The sequence below is a fragment of the Phaenicophaeus curvirostris genome, chromosome 4 (assembly GCF_032191515.1).
Source record: "Phaenicophaeus curvirostris isolate KB17595 chromosome 4, BPBGC_Pcur_1.0, whole genome shotgun sequence".
Classification (NCBI taxonomy): domain Eukaryota; kingdom Metazoa; phylum Chordata; class Aves; order Cuculiformes; family Cuculidae; genus Phaenicophaeus; species Phaenicophaeus curvirostris.
Window position 1 is genome coordinate 77,710,809 of NC_091395.1, and position 22,549 is coordinate 77,733,357.

The 22,549-nt window shown below is 50.0% G+C and overlaps 1 protein-coding gene across 1 annotated transcript in view; it reads left to right on the forward strand.

Annotated features, from left to right (window-relative positions):
* CYP26B1 (cytochrome P450 family 26 subfamily B member 1) overlaps window positions 1–15,318 on the forward strand; it is a 28,164-nt gene extending 12,846 nt beyond the window's left edge. Inside the window, exons 3-6 of the mRNA XM_069856648.1 lie at window positions 9,776–10,051; window positions 11,383–11,538; window positions 12,474–12,755; window positions 13,824–15,318. Coding sequence (XP_069712749.1) covers window positions 9,776–10,051; window positions 11,383–11,538; window positions 12,474–12,755; window positions 13,824–14,216 — 1,107 coding nt within the window. The 3' untranslated portion in view covers window positions 14,217–15,318. The remainder of the gene's footprint in view (window positions 1–9,775; window positions 10,052–11,382; window positions 11,539–12,473; window positions 12,756–13,823) is intronic.
* The last annotated feature ends 7,231 nt before the right edge of the window (window positions 15,319–22,549 follow it).

A 22,549-nucleotide genomic window follows, 5' to 3' on the forward strand; every position in this document is an offset into this window, starting at 1 on the left:
GAAAGGGTCATTGGTCCCTGTCCGAGGCTGCCCAGGGAGGGGGTTGAGTCCCCTTCCCTGGAGGGGTTTAAGGGACGGGTGGACGAGGTGCTGAGGGACATGGGTTAGTGATTGATGGGAATGGTTGGACTCAATGATCCGGTGGGTCTTTTCCGAACTGGTGGTTCTATGATTCTAATATGAGCTGTAAAAAAGGCAAAGCAAATCTGTTCTTAGGCATGGGGATAGCGTGGGCTCCGGTTTTATGGGATGTAAGGCCAGTGGGAAGCCGAAGTTCAGCAATGAGAGAGGGAGGCAACCTTGTGTCTATGCCTGTGAGGGACCCCAGCATCTCGGCAGAGAAGGAAATGGGAATTGGAAATGGCCAGGACACACAGCCCTTATATTTTAGGTGGAGACTGAGTAGTGCCCGGGGCCAGGAAGGAGTTCCCCATGCAGGATACGCGCTGCCGGCACGGCTGTGCTACGGTGCACGGGGAAGGTGGGACTCAGACTTTCCTTGGAAGCATCCAGCCTTGGCAGGAAAGCCCTGGGCTTGCCGGGCTCGTGCTGTGTTCCAGCATAGTAATCCCAAAATAGGCACAGCTGGCTTAAAAAAGGAAAAGAAAGAATGAAATAAAAGCACTCCGTGGGCTGGGTAGACGTCCTAGACCCGGCGACTCAAGGAGGAAGCAGACAGTGGTGCAGAGAAATGGCCTGTTTTGTCTCACTGTCCAAAACTACATCATTCATTAACACACCACAATTAATGTTCTGCCTCGGAGGCAGACAAGTGTTGAGCTTATTAGCACCAAGTAGAAAGGTCTGAGGCTTTAATATAGTTTGCAAGAGGATTAAGAACACAAAAGGGGCCATAAATTTACAACCAAATATAAACCAGCTGCTGTGGGCTGGACTGGGGGGGAGGGAGGGAGAGAAGGAGGGAGATGGGAGAGAGAGAGAGAAGGGAGGAGGAAGGAAGGATGGGAAGCCACGGAAACCTACCTTTCACACTCCAAAAACCCGGCTCTGAGTTGCTAAGAGGGTTTTTTAAGGTTGTTTTTAGCTCTGGATTCCCATCTCACCCTGCCACCTTTCTCCGTGTGACCTGTAAATCCCACGATGGGAAGGAATCCACTCCTTTCCATCCGACCCCCCTCCCAGTCCTATCGGTCAGCTCAAGTGGGCTGGATTCCAGCTGCCATCCGCTGGCTGGGATCCAGCCCCTTCTCGGCGTGTCCATGTCTGGCTGCTGCCCTGTGAGCTTCAACCCACAGGCAAAAGCCACTGGAGCTGGAGAAAAGGCTTTCATTGATGGAGGGAGGGCTCCTGCTCGCGGTCTTGGGGAAGAATTTGTCGGCTAGGTCGGCTCATTGACTTTAGACCAAATAGCGCTGTCATCTACAGTGGTGTAAATCCAGAGCAATTCCAATGGATTAAAAGAAAAAAGCAAAGCGCAGGCACTTGTGGCTGAAAGACAGATTTCATGCGTTTTCATAGCGCCTTCCACCCCAAAATGCCCTGCAAGCTCAGCGAAGCTGTGCTGTGTCAAATCATGGTTGCAGCCCAGGAGCTCTGTGGAAACCCTGAGAGCTGAGCCTCTTTAATGTAGACTGCTCTGCCTTTCTGTGTCACCTGGGAAGGAGGCTGTTGGGTGTCCTGTGAGGCATGGAGATGATGAAACCCCCTCCTTGGGCTGCAACGCTCTGCACTGGGTGGATCTGGAATCCTCAGCACGCAAGGGACATGGATCTGTTAGAGCGGCTCCAGAGGAGGCTATGAAGATGATCTGAGGGCTGGAGCATCTCCCCTACGAGGACAGGCTGAGAGAGTTGGGATTGTTGAGAAGAAAAGGCTCTGGGGAGACCTTAGAGAGCCCTTCCAGCCCCAGCCATTCTATGACTCTAATCTGCAGTGTGCAGCCCATCGCTCTGCATGAGTCCAGGCTCCTCTTTAATGTAGGAATTGGGGATGCCAGGAGCTAATCCCAGAGATGGGAGAGAGCTTTTGAGACTCAGGACCCATCCTACACTGCCTTTGTGCAGGTTTGGTTTTCTACCGTGTCTGAGAGGAGACCTTATCACTGCCTACAAGTCCCTGAAAGGAGGTTGTAGTGAAGCATGTGTTGGTCTCTTCTCCCAAGTGACAGGAGATAGGATGAGAGGAAACGGCCTCAGGTTGCACCAGGGGAGGTTTAGATTGGATATTAGGGAAAATCTTTTCACTAAAAGACTGATGAAGCACTGGAAGAGGCCGCCCAGGAAAGTGGTGGAGTCTCCATCCCTAGACGTGTTCAAAAAAGTGTGTAGCTGTGGCATTTTGGGACGTGGTTTCGTAGGCACAGTGGTTGGACTTGATGATCTTAGAGGTCTTTTCCAGCCTTAATGATTCTAGGATTCTATACTCCATCCTTCCAGGTGGCTCAAACAACCTGCTGAGTGTGGTTTGTAGTATCCCACTTGTCCTTCTGTGGACTGAATGCTTTGTTTCGGATAAGTGATGCCGTCCTTTACTTCTCAGGTGGCGCTTCTACCGCTAAATATAACCCTCTGTCAGCCAGCTTGCTTGTAAACTTTCTCCTTAGTTTTGTAGGGTGGCCTTAGGTCTTCTCAATCCTTGTTGTCTCTTCCTTGGACTTAGTTTAAGGCTCAGAAGAGGCCTCTGTGAGTCAGCAGGAGCTCGTGTGCTCAGTAGGGACATCTGCACCAGCGTGCTCATCCCCATTTGATGCATGGTGGTCTTACAAGACCTCACTCTGGATTTGGGCAGCACAGATGTTAGAAGAAGCGCTTTTCCAAGCATCTTCACCTATTTCTGCCAGGAGACGATGCGTGCTCAGAAAAGTGTATTTATTTCATCGTTGGGATGAAGGGGGCTCCATCATGGGGTGAGGGTTTCCCTCTCACCCTGTATGTGTGTGTGGACACCCCCTGTGCTCTGGTTTACTCCTAGCCCATGGAGCACTTGGCAAGACCAAGGTCTAAGTGCTCCTGTGGAAGATGCTTGAGCTTGGTTTCTTTTCCAAGTGTGTCTTTGTCTCTAGTAGAGTCCATGCTCTGTGTTACCTACACGTATGGGATCCCTTCCCTTTGGTCTCCTCTCCATGCTCCAAGAAAACACAGGAGGTCAGCTAAAGGGATTTTTCTCCTCATATGTCCCCTCCACTGGCTCCACAGCAGTGGACAGGGCACTAGCCCTTCTGCCTGGACAAGCTGCTCTTCTCTTCTTCAGCTCTGGGTCAACCCATCTCCACATCGCAAATCTGGGACTTAATATGTGATCAAAACCCAAATGGAATAGGCTGGCCACCCTAGCTCGACCCATCCATGTGATGCTGGTGAAAGGTTGCTCTGGCCATGCAGCCAAGCTGATCTAAGGTCTCTTCAGATCCTTCTCTTCTCCAGGCTGAACAATCCCAACCCTCTCAGCCTGGCCTCATACGGGAGGTGCTCCAGCCCTCGGATCATCTTTGTGGCCTCCTCTGGACTCACTCTAACAGATCCATGTCCTTCTTGTGCTGAGGACCCCAGAACTGGTCCCACTTCTCTGATCCCTTCTGGCTGGACACCAGTGTAAGATGAATTTTGCTCTCCTCAAATGCTGTTGTTCCTCTTGAATAAAGGCACTTGGAGCTGCACTTCATAGCTAGTGTTCACAAGCAGATGCTGAAGATCCCACATGTATTTAAATATCATTATAGAGTAGGTGAAGACGCCCGAGTTGCTGAATGTAGCTGGTTGTGCTTTGCTGGTGGTGGGGTGGGGTGTTTTTGAGGCAGTTTTGAAGCAGGGTTGAAGCTGAGACGGATGTGGGGGGTCCTGCTTGTTCCCTCCTCTCTCTCCTACCCTGTGTCTCACAGCCCCTTTAACCTATTGCTTGCTAAAGGGCTTCATATGGAAAGCAAGGTCTCCCTTGCCACGTGGAGGATTTGTAGAAGAGATGCTTGGATATAGAGTTTTGACCCATGAGGATATGGGGTCCTTGGGCTCATTGTTATTCTAAACTCAAGTGTAAATATGAAATGCTGGAGTTTCTTTTAGGGTTATGGGCAATCCTGAATGGTGCATGTTCATCATAATGTGCCCCAAGAATGCTGGAAGGACCTTTACATTTTTTTCCAGCACATTTTTTCAAGATTCATTCAAATTTCAGTAAAACTGCCCTCTGCAAAGGCATTCCATATCTTTTCTTCAGCTGGGCTGAGTATGGAGAATCTACCTACTGGAAGCAAAATCCCTTTTGAGATGGATCACAGGATTCATGAGGCTCTTGCATTTCTTCCTGGGAGAGTTTTCTACCTTCGTGTCCCCTGAAACACCCGTGCTCCTCACCTGCTGTGCTAAGCTCTGATGGGCCAGCCCAGCGTTGCTCATTTTGGATGGTCAGGAGATGAAACTCTTTGCTTTTCCCTTCCAGTGGGACTGGATTTCTGCTGTGACCGTGCATGACAGGAGGTTTCGGAGTGGTCTGTGTGCTCCATTTTCCTGTTAAGGCACGGTATCAACTCTTTGCTTCATGCCTGCAGAAGGCAAAACCCTTTAAAAATAGATGGCAGAGCATCAGGGCAGCGTTGGGGTTTTGTGGAGGTCCTCTCCTCCTTGCGTAGTCTTCACAACATTGTGCTGTGTTTTCACTTTGCTTGTGCTCCTGACGGGATGCCTCTTGCCCATTGAGCCTTTTTCTCCTGCTTCATCTCATGGATGGAGCTTCTTATCATGGTTTACAAGCCTGCTGGAGCACAGCAGTGGGCTCCACGTCCCGCGTCCCCGTGTCTGATGCCAGAGAGTGGTGGACATCCATTATAACGTGATTATAGGACTGGGTTGGGACAAACATAGAGGCCTTTGAGATGTGGGAAGAAATTCTGCATCTCCAGGCTGAGATGTAGCTTTGGATGCTTCTTGAACACATCCTGCTGGCCATGCCATGGTGGGTGTCAGGTTGGTCTGTGGAAACCTCTCCATACTAATTGTGCCTTCGTTTGATTGAATCACAGAATCACCAGGTTGGAAAAGACCCATCGGATCATCAAGTCCAACCATTCCTATCAAATACTAACCCATGTCCCTGAACACCTCATCCACCCGTCCCTTAAACCCCTCCAGGGAAGGGGACTCAACCCCCTCCCTGCGTTGGTGATTGGGCCAACAGCTCAGGCCAGTGAAGGTTGGATGAGACACAGGTGTCTGGTCCCAAAGCACAAGATTTCCTTGTGGTGGGGAGAAAGAAAATGCTCCATTCCCTCTTTGTTGTGCTGATGTTCTGTGCTGATGACCTGCAGATCATGGACGGTAAAAGGCAGGGGCTGAAGCTGGTGCTTGGGGTGGGGAGGCTTGGCCGGCACCAAGGAGGGGAAACACAATGAAAGGCATCATCCATGCTACCTCCTCTCCACCCCAGCCACTAAACAAAGCCTTTGTCGCTCATGAAAACACTGGGTTGAAGCTCAGGGCTCTTCACTAGAATGTCCTCTCCTTTTGGTGTGGTTCAAGGATGGGGCTGGGTATTCTCCAACCAGGACCAGGGGCAGTTTGCTGTCATGCAGAGCTGTCACACTGCAGGAGATCCTGGAACCGAGACACTGGGCAGGAGTTTTCTGCCTTAGGAAAGCCATAAATCTTTAAATATCCTGTTTCCATGAGTTCTGAAGTTTCCAGCCAGGCTTGCTGCGCGGTGGTGTCTCCCTGGGCGTGGGGTGAGCGTGTGCGTGTGTAAATGAATGTCCAGAGCAAATCCCCAGACTTGGGTCTTTCGGGAACATATCAAAACATGGAGAAAATGGGGACTCTTTCCAGCATCCCCCGAAAGTCCTGGCCATTGCCCTGGCACCAGTGCTGAGGTCACACAACTGGATCCCAACCGTGGCTGGGTTATTGTGTTTTGGTGTTAACAGAGCTGAGCATCCCCTTAGAGCCGATTTTACCTCTTGGCAGCTCTGGAACAATGGTTTTTGCTCTGATATTTCTTGGCTTTGCCTGGTCTTGCTCCTGCAAGCGGTCGAGACGTTCGACTCAACTTCACTAGAGGGCGCAGGAATTTTAGGCTAGAAACGCGTGGAGATTTGTTGGGGAAAGTTGGCTGCCTTTTTCTCCTTTTTAATCAACTGGAAAGATGCAGGGTTGAACTGGAGGTGACTGGAAGGGGATCCAGACTTCTGTCTGGCTAGGGAAGGATCTGCTGACATCTGGGATTAGGCGGCGTGGAGAGCAGCGGTGGCGAGCGGACGAGACGTTGCAGTGAGCCGGCTGCATGGCCGGGGCTCACGGTGTTGGTTGGCCCCGTGGTTGGGAGCTGCAGGTTCTAGCAGATGTGGGGTGCAGCTGGCTGGGGTTGGAGGAGCTGGGTAGCAAAAGGACAGCTCAAAAAAGACCTGAAAAGTTAAAAAACCTCCATCCCACAGCCCCCCAGTGCTAAATGCTCCCAGTTTTTCAGGCTAGGCAGGTGCTGCGTTGACCTGCGTAGCAGCTCGGTCTTCTCTTCCTGAGTGTCCCATCTTCTCTGCCTTCACTTCTTTGGACAGACCCTCTCATCTTCAGAGTCTGACTCGGTCTGCAGGGTGTGGATCTGCCCTGGGCTGGTTCTCTTCAACACTGCAGTGGGACCAGGGGCATTTCTTGGGCTGCTGTACTTTTTGCACGGAGTAGGAGGTCCCTGAGAGCTTTGCCTGTGGAAGAGGCTGGGCAGAGCTAGGGGAGAATGAGGTTTGCCAGGAGCCTCTGGGGCCACCTCTTTTGGGGTGGTGGCTCCAATCAGCGCTGCAGTCTCAGTGCTCCTTAAGCAGGGGCTGTGTCCTCATGATTTATGTCCTTATGATTTAGCAGCGGACAGGTACGCTTGGGCTTGATGATCTCAAAGGTCTTTTCCAACCTAGTGATTCTATGACTCTCATCAGCTGTGCTTTCAGCTGAGGAAACTGAGTCACGGGAAGTGTTTGGGTGATTTGCTGGGAGCCTCTGTCCTTATGCTAAACCCCAGAGCATGGATGAAGGGCACATGCCAGCCATGTGGGGAGACATTGGTGACCCTTTGCTGGCCCTACTCAGGAGGTCCTGTCCCGTGCCTGGAGAAGAGAAGGCTTTGAGGAGATCTTATAGCGACCTTCCAGTACCTGAAGGAGCTACAAGAAAGCTGGGGAGGGACTGTTGACAAAGGCTTGTAGTGATAGGATGAGTGGCAATGGGTATAAACTGGAGAGGGGAAGATTTAGACTGGACATAAGGAAGAATTTCTTCATGATGAGAGTGATGAGGAACTGGAACAGGTTGCCCGAGGATGTTGTGGCTGCCCCATCCCAGAGGTTTTCAGGGCCAGGTTAGATGGGGCCTTGGGTCTTGTAAGTGGATGATCTTTAAGGTCCCCTCCAACCCAAACTATTCTATGATTGTAGCCACCGCTGCGGCAAACCCTGGTGTTCCGCTCATAGCCACCAGGAACCCTTTCCAATCTCCCTTTGTACCTTCCCCAGGCAGCTGAGAGGCTCAGCTTTAGCCCCTCCAGCTTTTCTTTTCCAAGCGGTTGCTTTTTCACGCGGCCTTCACCTCCCTGGCGGATCCGCTTGAGCATCACTGCCCTTCCCAGGCTTAAAAACAACTTGTGAGGCTGCAGAAACCAGCAGCAACGCCGTGATCTCGCTGAGGCCCCGCTGGCGGTTCATTCATTCTTCTGCTCCGTTCATTCATGCCTCCGCTCCACGTAACCATCCGGAGACGGCTGTCTGTCTGCGGCCAGATCTGTCCATTGGTCTACTTGCTTTTTTTTCTCTCCCAGCCCTCCTCTTACCACCCCGTCCACGTGCTGCTTTTTTCCACGGGGAGTCTCCAAGCTCTGCCCCCACCGTGATGAGTTTGACTCGGGTCTCAGCCCGAGCGCAGCTCTTTATGAAGTGGCTCTTGTGGAGCCTCCTGCCCTGGGGGCTACGAGGGGCCAGAGGTGTTATTTCACCAAACAAGCTCCCTGCGAACCGTGTGCGGGGTCGCAGCCAGGAAAATGTTACCTTTTTTTCCCTTTCGAGAGCTGACTGCGGAGGAAATTCTCACATTTACAGCTCCGACCAGCCCAGCGCTCGTGGAAAGAAGGGGGAGGCTTTGATTTCTCTCCTCCTCTTGGCTTGATAACTTTGCAGCCCCCCCATCGTGCCTCGAGCCCCCCCAGGAACCGGCCACCAGTGGAGGCGACGCCGGCTTGCAGCTCCCTCCTTGAGAGCTCGGTTTAATTTGATTTTCCCGGAGGCCTGGCATGTGGCGTGTGTGTAGGTTAATAAAAAATAAACAAACAGCACTACTTTTTTTTTTTTTAATTCCCCCCCTTCTCTCCCCTCCGGTGCACTCTGGGAGGGATGCGGCGGGGATGCCGAATGAAAGCGTGCGCTGTGGGTTGCGCCGGGGAGGGCTCGAAGGGACATTCTTGGCATTGCTGAGCTCCTCGCGCCACTGCGTTCGGGCCTTGGCCCAACTTGGAGGAAGGAGCCGTTCGCATGGGGGACCTGGGGAGGCCCACTCCCGCGCAGTGTTTACTCGCTGAGCTTAAATTAATACTGTCTGCTGACATCAGGGGTTTTTGCCCGGTTTCCCAAGGAAATGAGCCGTGTGCGAGCGCAGCCGCTGCGTACGTGTGCGTCTCCCTTCCCGGCTTGAACCTCTGTTGAAGTTCAGCCAGGTTTCACAGAGGTCCTAAATGCCTCGAAAGACTTATTTTACTTTTTTTTTTCCTATTTCTTTTTGCATATATTAAAAAAGTGTGGTCGATAGGTGGGAGAAACTGGCGCTGCTTCCCTCTGAGAGAAAAGCTTGTCTCTGTCTGTCTGTGTGCACAATCATAGTGTTAGATGCTAGAGGTTCATAGAATCATAGAATAGTTTGGGTTGGAAGAGATCTTAAAGATCATCCAGTTCCAACCCCCCTGCTGTGGGCAGGGACATCTCCTACTAGATCAGGCTCTCCAAGCCCCATTCAACCTAGCCTTGAACACCTCCAGGGATGGGACAACCACACATTCCCTGGGTGACCTGTTCTGGGGCCTCACCGCTCTCATGGTGAAGAAATTCTTCCTTCTGTCTAGTCTAAATCTGCCCCTCTCCAGTTTATACCCACTGCCCCTCATCCTATCACGCCCCTCAGCCTCCTCTTCTCCAGCCTCAACAACCCCAGTTTCTCAGCTGCTCCTCACAAGACTTGTTCCCTAGACCCTTCCTTAGCTCTGTTCCCCTTCTCTGGACACGCTCCAGCCCCTTAATGTCCTTCTTGGAGTGAGGGGCCCAAAACTGAACCCAGGATACAAGCTGTGGTCTCATCAGCACCAAGTACATTGGAATGATCCCTTTCCTACTCCTGCTGGCCACACCGTGGCTGATCCAAGCCAGGATGCTCTTGATCTTCTTACCTACCTGAACACAGTGCTCAGAATCCCTGTGGAAGAGATGTATTAGCAGCATCCAAATCATGGGATAAATGTAATTGGGAGCCATGAGACATGGAGCTATGGGAAAGCCCTCTCCATCTGTCTTACTATGCATGGGGTGAAGCGTTTTCTCCAGTCTCTGGTTTGCACCGTGTTGTCACCTGACATTTGTGATGGTTGTGGTAGGGAACAGCCTGTGGAGCGTCTGGTATTTCTCCATTGAGACTTTCTTTGGCAGATATTTTAGGAAGTGGTGGTGCTGGATGATGAATTCTGGATCATTATGAGTCTTCTGCTAAGTGGACTCATGATGTCCAGTTTATGGACAGAAAGTGGTTGCTAGAGAAGGCAAAGAGGGTGTTGGGACAGTGTAGAAATCTCTCCTTGCTTTCTTTTGTAGGTTTTCTCCAAAATCTTCAGCCATGAGGCACTGGAGAGCTATCTCCCCAAGATCCAGCTGGTGATCAAAGACACCCTTCGGGCTTGGAGCAGCAACCCCGAGTCCATCAACGTCTACCACGAGACCCAGAAGCTCACCTTCCGCATGGCCATTCGTGTCCTGCTGGGCTTCCGCATCCCTGATGAGGAGCTCAATCGCCTCTTTGAGGTCTACCAGCAGTTTGTGGAGAATGTCTTCTCCTTGCCTGTGGATCTGCCCTTCAGTGGCTATAGAAGGGTAAGAGATTTGGGAAGAGTCCTCCACCAGCAAATAAAACCAAATTATTTGAATTAATGGGGTGGGGGCTAACACCTATATCCACAAGTTCATGGTGGGATGTCTTCTCATCCTCTGACCTCTAGAAACAGGGCTACAAAGTCCTGTCTTGGTAGAGTGGAAAGAGAGTTCTTTTCATAGGTTTTTAGAGTCCTAAGGACTGAGCGGTTCAATGCAAGAGAGAGCATAGTCAGGATTTACTCAGATTTAATGGGTAATTTCCCCTCACTGGCAGGTTTTCTATACTTTTATGTTTGAAGGACCTTTCTTCCCTTAATTCCCTCCTGTCCCCAGGGTGAAAGAGGTCAGCAGACCTTCTAATTCCATGAACTGTTCTCATTTATAGCAGCCTTTCAGTACTTAAAGGGGGCCTACAGGAAAGCTGGGAGGGGCTCTTGATCAGGGTGTGCAGGGATAGGACAAGGGGGAACGGTTTTGAGCTGAAAGAGGGGAGATTGAGATGAGATCTTAGGAAGAAATGGTTTTCTGTGAGGGTGGGGAGGCCCTGGTTGCCCAGAGCAGTGGTGGCTGCCCCATCCCTGGAGGGGTTCAGGGCCAGGCTGGATGGGGCTTGGAGCACCTGATCCAGTGGGAGGTGAGATCCGGTAGTGTTGGAATTAGATGAGCTTCGAGGCCCCTTCCAACCCAACCCATTCTCTGATTCTATGATTTTCTGATGAATGATGCAAACCAAAAACATCCTGAAAACTAGGCAAAACCTTATATTTTTTCATGGGGTATTTTGATAATGGATTTTCAGGGGTTTAAAATTTATTTCGGTGATTCTGCTGCAACTTTTCTCGTTTCACTGTGTGAATAAGCCCAGCTGTTTGCAGCCCCAAAGCGTCTGCAGCAGCAGATTAACCCAGCACAGCTGCACTTAGGTAGGAATTGCTTTACTGAACCCAGGTGATATAATTGCTTGGGAAGCCCATTATGGAGCCAGGAAGGGGATCCCTTTGGATGAATTGACTTTCCTTTGAGAGACAATTTTCCCAGGGACTTCCATACATCCCAGGGTGAGACAGAGACTTGTGAACTGGTGCAGTGCTGAGGCTCTCACATCAGACCTATCATTTGCACGTAGGTGCTGATTACTCTTGCCTGTAATCTCAGGGCTTGCTCCTCCTGCCCAGGGAACAACTTTTAGCATATTTATGCTTCTCTTTGAGCACCTGCAGGTGCAGTTGTATTACTTAGACCTGTTGTCCTAAGCATATCTCTAGCTCTTGGGGATGCTGGATGGTGGAACTGTTGTGTCCTGTGTAGTCTGATAGCTTCCTGCTCTCCAGGGCATCCGGGCACGTGAGACGCTGCAGAAGGGGCTGGAGAAAGCCATCCAGGAGAAACTACAGAACACACAAGGCAAGGACTACGCTGATGCGCTGGACATCCTGATAGAAAGCGGCAAAGAGCATGGCAAGGAGCTAACCATGCAGGAGCTGAAGGTAAAGATCTTCCCCTTGGCTGTCTTGTCCTTGCTGTAAGGAGGATTTGAGGGACTGACCTGAGATGATCAATGAGAACTGAGGGATCACAGTGTGTTGTTGGAGCTGCAGGTGAATCCTGGTGGGGTGGATTATGGTGCCAACAAGCCAGTTGCTTTCCCCCAGGTTGTATTCACTGGCAGAGGCTGCCCAGGGAGGGGGTTGAGTCACCTTCCCTGGAGGGGTTTAAAAGATGGGTGGATGAGGTGCTGAGGGGAATGGTTTAGTGATTGATAGGAATGGATCCAATAGGTCTTTTCCAACCTAGTGATTCTGTGATTCTGTATTTGTTTGCAGATCATGCTTAGCCCTTTCTAAAAAGCATTTTCAGGGAATAGCACAAGACTGTAAAAGATTGCTAAAGCTTTCAGTCTTGACCACCTTCATTCCTTGACCCATCCACTTCTGTGATGCCTCCTTTAGTAGACACAGTGGTGTTGGGCTGACGGTTGGACTTGATCTTAGAGGTCTTTTCCAACCTTAATGCTTCTATGATGCCCTGATTCTTCTGCAGGGCACAGGAGGTTGTTATCTGCAGCGGGGTCATGGCTTAACTTGTCCTTCATGTGCCATCAAGAACAATCCCCAGGGCTTTTTGCCTCAGCATCCTTCAAGGCTCTGTGGGAAGCAATCTGTGGTGGGTCTCTAAGACCTGTTTCTGCTCAAGGGGAGACCTTGCAGTTAGACATAACCAGACTGGAGAGCTGTTTGGGGAAAAAAAAGTGCCCCAGAGCAACCTGCATGCTTGTCCCTTGATCATAGAATCATAGAATCGTAGAATAACCATGTTGGAAGAGACCCACTGGATCATCGAGTCCAACCATTCCTATCCACTGCTGCTGACCTGTCTGTCTGTCTGTCCCGTGTCTTACTCTGGCCTTGTTCTTGTCTTTCAGGATGGCACCCTGGAGCTCATCTTTGCTGCCTATGCCACCACCGCCAGCGCCAGCACCTCTCTGATCATGCAGCTCCTCAAACACCCCCGGGTCCTGGAGAAGCTGCGGGAGGAGCTGCGCAGCAAAGGCATCCTGCACAACGGCTGCATCTGTGAGGGCTCCCTCCGGCTCGACAACATCAACAGCCTTCACTACCTGGACTGCGTCATCAAGGAGGTGCTTCGCCTCTTCACCCCCATCTCTGGAGGTTACCGGACAGTGCTGCAAACCTTCGAGCTAGACGTGAGTATTGTCATCTCTCTGGGGTGAAGTTGCACCATGAGCTCCCCAAAACAGCCCTCAGCACCTTGTTGTGAAGCTTGCTTGAACCTGGCTTAGCTGGGATGTCAGGGAGGACAAATGAAGTCCTGCTGGTGATGGGAATTGCTCCAGACTCAGGGGAGGATGATGGGATCTGGCCTGTGGCAGGGAAGGGACGACTTGGGCTGTCAAAGAGGAAACAGACATGATGCTTCAAAGAGCAACTCGTGACAATGTTTGACGCCAAAAAACTAAACTGGGGTGTGACAAGGGAAAGGTTTACTGCAAAGGGCATCTCCAGGCTGCTGGATGACAGGCGGATTACTCACTGCCGTGGCTGGAATTTCCTACGAGCAAAACAAAATCTTGAGACCTGCCTTGTCACTATAAATCTTATTAATGTAATGATTTGAGTTGGAAACCTCTTAAAGTGCTCAGGGGATGATAAATTTGTCCCGTTCCTCATCACCCAGGTGCTGATATGTGTGTTGGGCATGTAGGGCTGACAGGAGATGGGGTGTGACCAAAGCCATGGGATGCTCTAGGGAGGACTGGCTGGTGCGTAGGGCATGACACAGGTGTGAGAAAAGCTGCTTCTCCTTGCCCAGCAGCAGCTGAGCACCGTGGGGTTCCTGGTAGGCAATTCCTGCCAGTGACCACAAAGCAAATAAATAGCAACGAATCATCTGGCGGATCCCAGGGATAGACAGGAATAAACTCAGGATTCCCATTTCCCAGGCCTTTGTGCTGTGCTTTCTGGTTTTCTTTTAAATCTGGTTGAGTCACCTTCCCTGGAGGGGTTTAAGGGACAGGTGGACGAGGTGCTGAGGGACATGGTTTAGTGTTTGATGGGAATGGTTGGACTCGATGATCCTGTGGGTCTCTTCCAACCTGGTGATTCTATGATTCTATGATCACGCATGAGTAATAAGCCCAAAAAAAATGGAAAAAGCAGGCAAAGCAAAATGGTTTTATCTTGTCCTCCCACACCCTTTGCAGAAGGGTTGACTTGTTTTCGTTTTCTCTCCACCCCTTCCCTCTTCTCTGCAGGGTTTCCAAATCCCCAAAGGGTGGAGCGTGATGTACAGCATCCGGGACACCCATGACACTGCCCCTGTCTTCAAGGACGTGGATGTCTTTGACCCCGATCGCTTCGGGCAGGGTCGAAGCGAAGACAAGGAGGGCAGGTTCCACTACCTCCCCTTCGGAGGAGGCGTACGGACCTGTCTGGGCAAACACCTGGCCAAGCTCTTCCTCAAGGCACTGGCCATCGAGCTGGCCAGCACCAGCCGCTTTGAGCTCGCCACCAGGACTTTCCCCAAAGTCACCCTGGTGCCTGTGGTCCATCCGGTTGACGGACTCAAGGTCAAATTTTTCGGACTAGATTCCAACCAGAACGAGATCCTGACGGGAACAGATGCCATGCTGGGGGCGACGGTGTAGAGCCCACCACCGGTGGCATGAGGGACGGGCGGCCGGGGGACCGAGGGTTGGGGTGGGGGCAAAGGGATGAACAGGAGGGGAGGAGAGAGGGACAAGGATCTTCTCCACGACACTCGCTTAGCAGAGCCTCCGGGGTGGGGCTGCTTTTCCCAGTGGTGAAGCTGCCAAAACCGTTTCGCTCTTCCCGCGGGGTGCGGAGAAGGATGGTTGGGGTGTCGTCGTGCAACTCGGTTTGGTTCGGAAGAAGGAAAAGTCGCAAAACCCGAGTCGAGCTGGGATGTCTGACCATACACAGTATCTAAATATTATAAATATATATAAAAATATCTATAAAACACTTCTGCTGCGAGGAGGAGTGCTGCAAAAGCCCGATGGTGGGAAAGGCTTTGGAAATCAGCCGGTGATCAGAGGTGTGGAGTCCTGGGGTGGCTCTCAGGTGGCCTCCGATTGCCTTTTTTTTTTTTAACAGTGTTAAATTAGCTGGTGAAAACAGTGTTTTTGTTTTTATTTTTCACTTGTTTGGTTGTGCGTTTTGTTTCGGGGCATTGGAGGCTTTCCTTGGTGAGGGGGAGATGAGCGATGCCCGTTCTCATCCCCTCTCCCGCTGGTGCCGGGGCAGGCTGGGGAGAGAGGAGCCGTTGTTTCGCCTCCACTGCAGGACCCAAAAAAACCTGTCTGTGGTGTCTCCTCTGGGGCTGAACGGACGGTGAGCCGTCCCTCTGAGGCCTCGGATGAAAAAAAGGACACCCCACTTTGTATTTGGAGCTCTGAGTGGGTGGGGTGTCCTTTTTTATTTTTTTCTCGTTGAGTTTCCTGCTGCTGCTACACGGTCCGTGTGCACCCGCTCCCCCACCGCAGCCCCTCGCCAGCCCCTTCCCCGTGCAGAGGCACCCTTTTTGGGGGGCATTTTGGTGCCTTTGCTCTCCCTCAGGGTGCAGGCACCAGCCTCTGAACTTCATGGCCCCACCAACCCAGCGCAGCTCTGCAAGCATCGGGGCGTTGAGCGAAGCCGCCGTGCTCAGAGCTGCTCCTTTCGGTGCGTCCTCTTCCACGGGAGGCGTTTGCATTAAAGGTGATCTCTATAAATAAGCCGACGCACGCATTGTTTGTCTCATGTTTGGGTTTTTTTGTTTGGCCACGGGAGAGCTCGGCAGGAAGGAGAATGAGCAGCAAGCTCAATCCTTGCAAGCTGTCCACCTGGTCCCACCTGGGAGAAGGACCCTCCCCAAAGCTTCTCTGGAGGAGGCATCCACCAAGGTATCTTGCATTTGATTTACTGGGTGGTTTTCTTTTAGTCTTTGCATGCAAGAAGCTTCTGGGTTGAGTGTGAGCCGGGTGGGTTGTGTTGAAAGCTGACATGGTCCTTTGTGTGGGTGAAGAGCAGAAGCTCCCTGAGTGCTTTGGTGAGGATTTGGTTCAAACCAGAGCCAAGCACCAGGCCGGGAGATCCCTCCCTGACTTGAGGCATCTCTCACCCTTCAAGGTGGAAGGAAAAACACAAGGATCATGGCTGAGACCTCTCCTAACCACGTTGGGGAAAGATCTTGCATTTGGGTGGGCAGCTTGGCTTTCAGCTTTAAAGGTGTCCAGATAAGTCAGAGGGGCTGAAATACGGAAGGCGAAGGGGCAGATGCGGCTTACCAGGTTGCTTTGCAGGTTGTGGTTTTTGATGAGCGGGTGCCTCTTTGGAAGGTCGAAGGAAGTGTGAAGCGAGCGATGGTGATGGCTACCTCTGCCAGCCCATTGTCTGGTGGGGGCAAGGAGGAGGGAGGCAGTTTTTTTAGGCAAGGGAAGCACTTGAGGTCAGGTTGCCGTCAGCCAAGCTGCCAGAAACCCCCCATGAGCATCCCAGTGGGTGGGCTTCACGCGTGCCCACGGTTCCCAGCTTGATTTTCAGGTTGATTTAACCTGAAATAACACTCCCGTTCTTCTAGGAGATGCCATTCAGATCCAGACCTTGCCTTCTAGGTGGTAAACACCACGCCAAACCCAAAAGCAAGGTCTCGGGAACCTCTGGCTTTGGGCATCGTGTCCCTGAAGCAGAGGCTCGGCTGGATTACCAGCCTGGAAATGTTGAGTGAAATACCACTAGCTCAGGTACTGTTGAGATTTCAGGTATTTTCCTTGTCCCTGGCGGAGGCAAAACTTTCCCGTTGATAAAAACAGCATCATCCCAATCAGAATCCTAAAGGGCAAAGAAGCAAAGACCATAAACCTGAGTGGAGTGGGAAGGGATGAGTCTCCCAGGGGCAAGGTAAGTGGCACATGAGGGCGTCCATGGTCTCTGTGGATGATGAGCCCTTGTAGGACATTGAGATGGGGGCAGAAGGTGGAGGATGGTCGCAAGGCAGAGCCCCATCACCAAGTGCTCTCCAGGAGGCCCTGTTTCCCCCCACTTGAGAAGAAAACTGTGCTGGTGGGGAGAAGAGGCTGAAAAAGGGGAAAGCTGGAGAGGGGAACGGCCAACGTCAAAGCTCACGGGGAGCAAAATCTCTTGGGTAGACTTCTCCGAAAGGGCTCGGTCCCGCTTGTGCTTCATCAGTGAAGGCTTTCGCTAACTTCCAATGTCATTATCAAGTGAAAACCAAACATGCTTTGAGTGAGTGGCTGATGGGAGAGCAGTAATGAAAGATGCATACATCCATTATATATATATATGCCTACATCACGTGTATATATAATGTTTGTGTGTGCAAGTATTTAATCTAAGCTTAAGTCGGTCATGCTTTTGTTTTTCTCCATTCCTAACTAATATAACTTGACTAAAAAGAAGTTGCTGCAGTGGGTTTGCAGAATAAAGCACTTTGAATCTCAGAATTGTTTGTTGTTTTGTTTTTTTTTTTTTTCTTAGCACAGTCCAATTTGCTATATTATTTTATACACAAATTTTTTTTTGGTCTGTCTTTATAAACTATTATAAGTACTATTTTTGTTATAATTCAAAATAGATATTTAGTATAAAGGGTTTTTTTGCTGGTAAATATTTGTTATTTAGTAAAATATGTTTCCCCCCACCCTTTTATTGTAAACGTTGTCTGGAAGAATATTAATATGTTTTATCGCCGTTTTTTTTTAATATTAAAATAAAGAACAAAGCACTTGTGGGTTTTTTCATTATGAAATTGGTGCCCGTGTGAACATGTGTCTCAGTCGTGTGGTTTTTAATATGTATATAATATTCTGTGTCACATAGTAAAATGAATGTTGTGTATTTTGTGATCTTAAAAAAAAAATAAAATAATCCATGTGGCTATTTTATAGACTTCCATAATAAAAAGAGTCGAATCTCCAAGTTTTTGGTTTCATGTCCATCTGCATCTTGGTGAAGCTCTGGCCTGGGGTTCCCAGAGGATTTGTGGCTGCCCCATCCCTGGAGGTGCTCAAGGCCAGGTTGGATGGGACTTGGAGCAACCTGATTCAGTGGGAGGTGTCCCTGCCCAGGGAAATGGAGTTGGAACTGGTTGGTCTTTGAGGTCCTTCCCAACCCAAACTGTTCTGTGATTCTATTCAGAGTCACAGAATGACCTCAGTTGGAAGGCATCCTCAATCATCAAGTGCAACTTCTATCCCTGCATAGGACAACCCCAAAATTCACACCAGTGATCTGAGGGCTAAATTCTTCTTGAAAATTTTCAGTCTTGGCTCCATGACTGCTTCCCCGGGAGCTGTTCCAGTTCTCCACCGAACTCTGGGTGAAGAACCTTTTCCTGATATCCAACCTCAACCTCACCCGGCACATCTTCGCGCTGTTCCCTCAGGTCCTATTCCTCTCAAAGGACTTGTGTCTTCCTGGCTTGGATTCTCAGGAACCAGGGCAACATCTAAGTGAGAGTTTTGCACTCACCTAGAATCATAGAATCACCAGGTTGGAAGAGACCCACCAGATCATCGAGTCCAACCATTCCCATCAATCACTAACCCATGTCCCTCAGCACCTCGTCCACTCGTCCCTTAAACCCCTCCAGGGAAGGTGACCGGTATAGAATTTTATGCCCAGTGCTTTTTCCTCCCTCCCTCTGAAAAAAATCAAGCAAGAAGAAAGGGAAGGGTGCTTATATCCACTGCCTTTTGAGCTCTGGCTTTTCCTGCTGGCTCTTTCAGGAACTCAGATGATGCACAGACAGCGCAGGAGACCACCATGAGTTGAAGAACATGAACCTACACCAAACTACTGATTACATTGACAGGCTGGATGATGGGTGGTGGATGTGTGATGGACCAGACAAGCAGAACACGCTTCCCAAGGGTAGCTCAGGTGGGAAGAACCCTGTGATGGGCAGCAACAGTGCTGCAGGTTGGGTGGGAGCAGACAAATTGCCCCCAGCCCTCATATCAGCTCCTATTTGGGCTATGAAGAGATTGATTGCTCTAGCAATCATCTCCTCAGAAAACGGGCATCCCAGAGTTTTTTTGCGATCAGGGGTTGCTTTGAGCTTTTTAAACCCCAAAGGTTTTAGGAACTTTTAGCCCTGGGTGGTGGACAAAATGCTTTTCATGAGTTCTGACAGGACAAGCTACTGGTGGGATTTTCAGCTGCTTCGTATCTCATGGTGGAGATGGGGGTAGGTTGGGAGTGCTTAGAGTAATTAGGTAATTATTTAAGTAATTAGCTTAATAAAATCAGAGGATGGTGTGGGTTGGAAGGGAACTTAAAGCTCATCTAGTTTCAACTCCCCTGTCCTGGGCAGGGACACCTCCCACTGGATCGGGGGCTCCAAGCCCCATCCAACCTGGCCTTGAACACCTCCAGGGATGGGGCAGCCACCACTGCTCTGGGCAACCTGAACAGGTGTCTTCCCACTCTCACAGGAAAAAATTTCTTCCTAAGATCTCATCTCAATCTCCCTTCTTTCAGCTGAAAACCATTCCCCCTGTCCTATCTTTGCACTCCCTGACGAAAAATCCCTCCCCAGCTTTCCTGGAGCCCCTTTCAGTACTGGAAGCTGCTCTAAGATCTCCCCAGAGCCTTCTCTTCTCCAGGCTGAACAACCCCAACTCTCTCAGCCTGTCCTCGTATGGGAGGTGTTCCAGCCTTGGGATCATCTTTGTGGCCTCCTCTGGACTTGCTCCAACAGCTCCATCTCCTTCCTGCGCTGAGGAGTCCAGAACTGGATGTAGGACTCCAAGTGAGGTTTCATGAGGAAGGAGTAGAGGAGGAGAATCCCCTCCTTCGCCCTGCTAGCCACGCTTCTTTTGATGCTTCTGAGGTGATGCCCACTTCGTTTTTTGATGTTTCTATATCTTTGCTCTTCTCCCCTTAAGAGAAAAGCTCTGATAGTGCCCTGGCCATGGTGGGACGGTTGGAGAACATGATGTTTCTGCTCTGCAAACCCATTCTATGATCACATTCAAAGGCAAGTGAAGGCTGGGGGAATTAATATAGCTCTTTGCAGTTGGCTGGAAAATATGACCGCGCAACCCAAGCCTGTGTCCCTCCAGTGCAGCCAGAGGATCCGAGGCTCCTTTCCCTCCCTTTAGTGCTTTGTGGCTTCTCTCTTTTCCTGGTTGCTGTTCTGGATGTATCCTGCCAACAGCAGTGGCTGTCCCGGCTGTCGCCAAAAACCACCGTGCGGTTGCGCTCATCCAGAGTCCTGTCCCCTTCCTGGCCTCTCCTTGAGCCAAAGGGGCTGATGTGTCACCTCCTCGCCCTTCTTTTCCCTTCCAACTCGTGATACATTTATAATACCCGTCTGTCACCTATTTAATAGCAGAGAAGGTCATTTCCTTTTAGCCTTTTCTCTTAGGGATTTCTTTCCCCCCTCCACCTCTCCCCTCCCCTTTGCTTCTCTTTATTTATTTATTAATTTTTAATTTATGGCTTCTTCGCGAGGAGCTGCACCACCCCTGGAGGGAGATGATGTGGCTTGCTCAGCTCCAACAGAAGCAAGGAGCTTTTTTTGGGTGGTCTCGCGGGAGCCGCTGGACGGCAGCGCAGGTCAGTCGGACTCCGCGTACTTTCCATTCGGCTCCAGTGCTGAGTCTCACATTACTCGCTTTGTTTTAATATTAAGTTAGAACTCTTGGAGAGTTTCTTTTTTCCAGGTTGTGTGGGAGAGCATAGAAAAGGTGTGTGAGTGTGTGTGTATGTGTAGATGGCCTTTTGTCTCCTCTCTCTTTTTTTAATTTTCTCTTCTGAATGCATCCTGGTGTCTTTTATACAACAAAATTGGCTGCAGGAGAGGGTTTGCATCCCTTAATCTGGCTGAAGCACAGCTTTGATCTACAAAGCTGAAGATTCAGGTCCTTCTAAACCCTTCCGCAAGGATGGTGAGGCAGCACTGAGATACAAGGAATGCTGTGAAATGTTGAAGTGTCACTAAAATAACACCTACGGGAGTTATTAAAAGAGAATGATAGGAGGAAGTGATGAGTTTCCAGGTAGTCTGAGTGGCTTCTCATCATAACTTTTCCCCAGGAGAATTTTAGGAGGCCAGGTACACCTCAAGCTTTGGTCTTAACCAACATTTAAACACCATGGGTGCTTATCATGCACTGCCCCGAGAATAGAATAGAATATTCCAGTCGGAAGGGGACTCATGCCTACTAGGGGATCCTACCAGAGCAGATGGCTTGAAGGGTTGTTCATGGTTTCAGCTCTCTACAAGAGAACAGGCTGAGAGAGTTGGGGTTGTCCAGCCTGGAGAAGAGAAGGCTCCAGGGAGGTGTTAGAGCAGCTTCCAGTACAGAAAGGGGTTCCAGGAAAGCTGGGGAGGGGGTCTTGATCAGGGAGTGCATGGATAGGATGAGGGGGAATGGTTTTAAATTGACAGTAGGGAGACTGAGATGAGATCTTAGGTAGAAACTTTCTCCTGTGAGGGTGGGGAGACGTTGGCCCAGGTTGCCAAGAGAAGTGGTGGGTGCCCATCCCTGGAGGTGTTCAAGGCCAGGTTGGATGGGGTTTTGAGCAGCCTGATCCAGTGGGAGGTGTCCCTGCCCATAGCAGGGGGTTTGGATCTGGATGGGCTTTGAGGTCTCTTCCAGTGCAAACTGATTCTATGACTTGTGTGTGTTTTATTGTAAACAAATAATCTGCATTATAGAGACACCAAATTGGTAGATGATGAGAGGCTTTATCTAACTCTTCCATGTGAGACTTCACACTCGTTAGCCTGGGTGAGTTTATCAAAATCAATAGGTGGTCCTTCCATGGGGACTTAAGCTTCCCAGGGACAGTGAAGATCAGAAAGGGTGGGCTGCAACACACAGAGTGAGGCTGGCTTGGTTGGAAAAGACCTTTGAGATCATCAAGTCCACCTGTACCTGTCCACCACTAAACCAGGTCCCTGAGCACCTCATCTACCTATATTTTAAATATGCCCAGGGATGGTGGCTCAACCACCTCCCTGAGCAGCCTCTGCCAGTGCCAGAGAACCCTTTCACTGAAGAAGGTTTTCCTGATATCCAATCTAAACCTTCCTTGGTGCAACTTGAGGCCATCTCCTCTCATTCTGTCAGTTGTTACCTGGGAGAAGAGTAAAGTCTCTATCAGGGTATACTTTTTTCAAACAGCTTCCCAAAATCAACATCAGGTGATATGAAATTAAGTTAAGGCAACATTCAACACAACCCTACATGTCAAATGTTTCCCAAATATTAGATCTCAGGCAGCAGCTTGAACAATCAATTCACTCACACTAAGAAAAAGTATTTTAATGTTCTAAGATCAGCATCTAAATGACTTTACCTGTGTCCTCCAGTTCCCTGTCTTCCTCCAGCACTCAGTGAAGTCAATGGTTGTCTTTCTTTTGACTGTGTTGGAAGCTGTATCAAGCTTTTATTCACTTTTTCACCGTTATAAATATAGATGGGTTATACATGTATATTTTTTCTGAAGTATCACGTTTGACCATTTGTTATGGCATGAACAGCTCCCTTTTCAGTGTGAAAAACACAGTTTTATCTGGCATAAGAGCTGTGTTTAGTCTACATTCACACATAGCTTTTCCTTTAACAATATTAGTCTAATTATGGCTACACGGATTCATTTTGCCTTGGTAGGGAGAGGTTTGTTGGATGTGATTGTGTGGGATAGTGGTGGATTGCATTGAGGAGCCCCAAACAGCTACAAGTGTGCTCCTTGGATGCTCATAAAATGTAGAGCAGCTTTTGCATCCCACTGTACTGCTTACCTGACTCTGACCATGGCCAGTAACGTATTGAGGGAAAGGTTGAAAGAAACTGAGTGGATGCAGACTGAACCTTTTTTTAGGTTAGATCTATGGATTAGATAGAGAGGTTCTGGCTTGCTGGAGTCTGGGAGGGGCTCTTGATCAGGGAGTGCAGGGATAGGATGAAGGGGAATGGCTTTAAGAGGGAAAATTGAGGTGAGATCT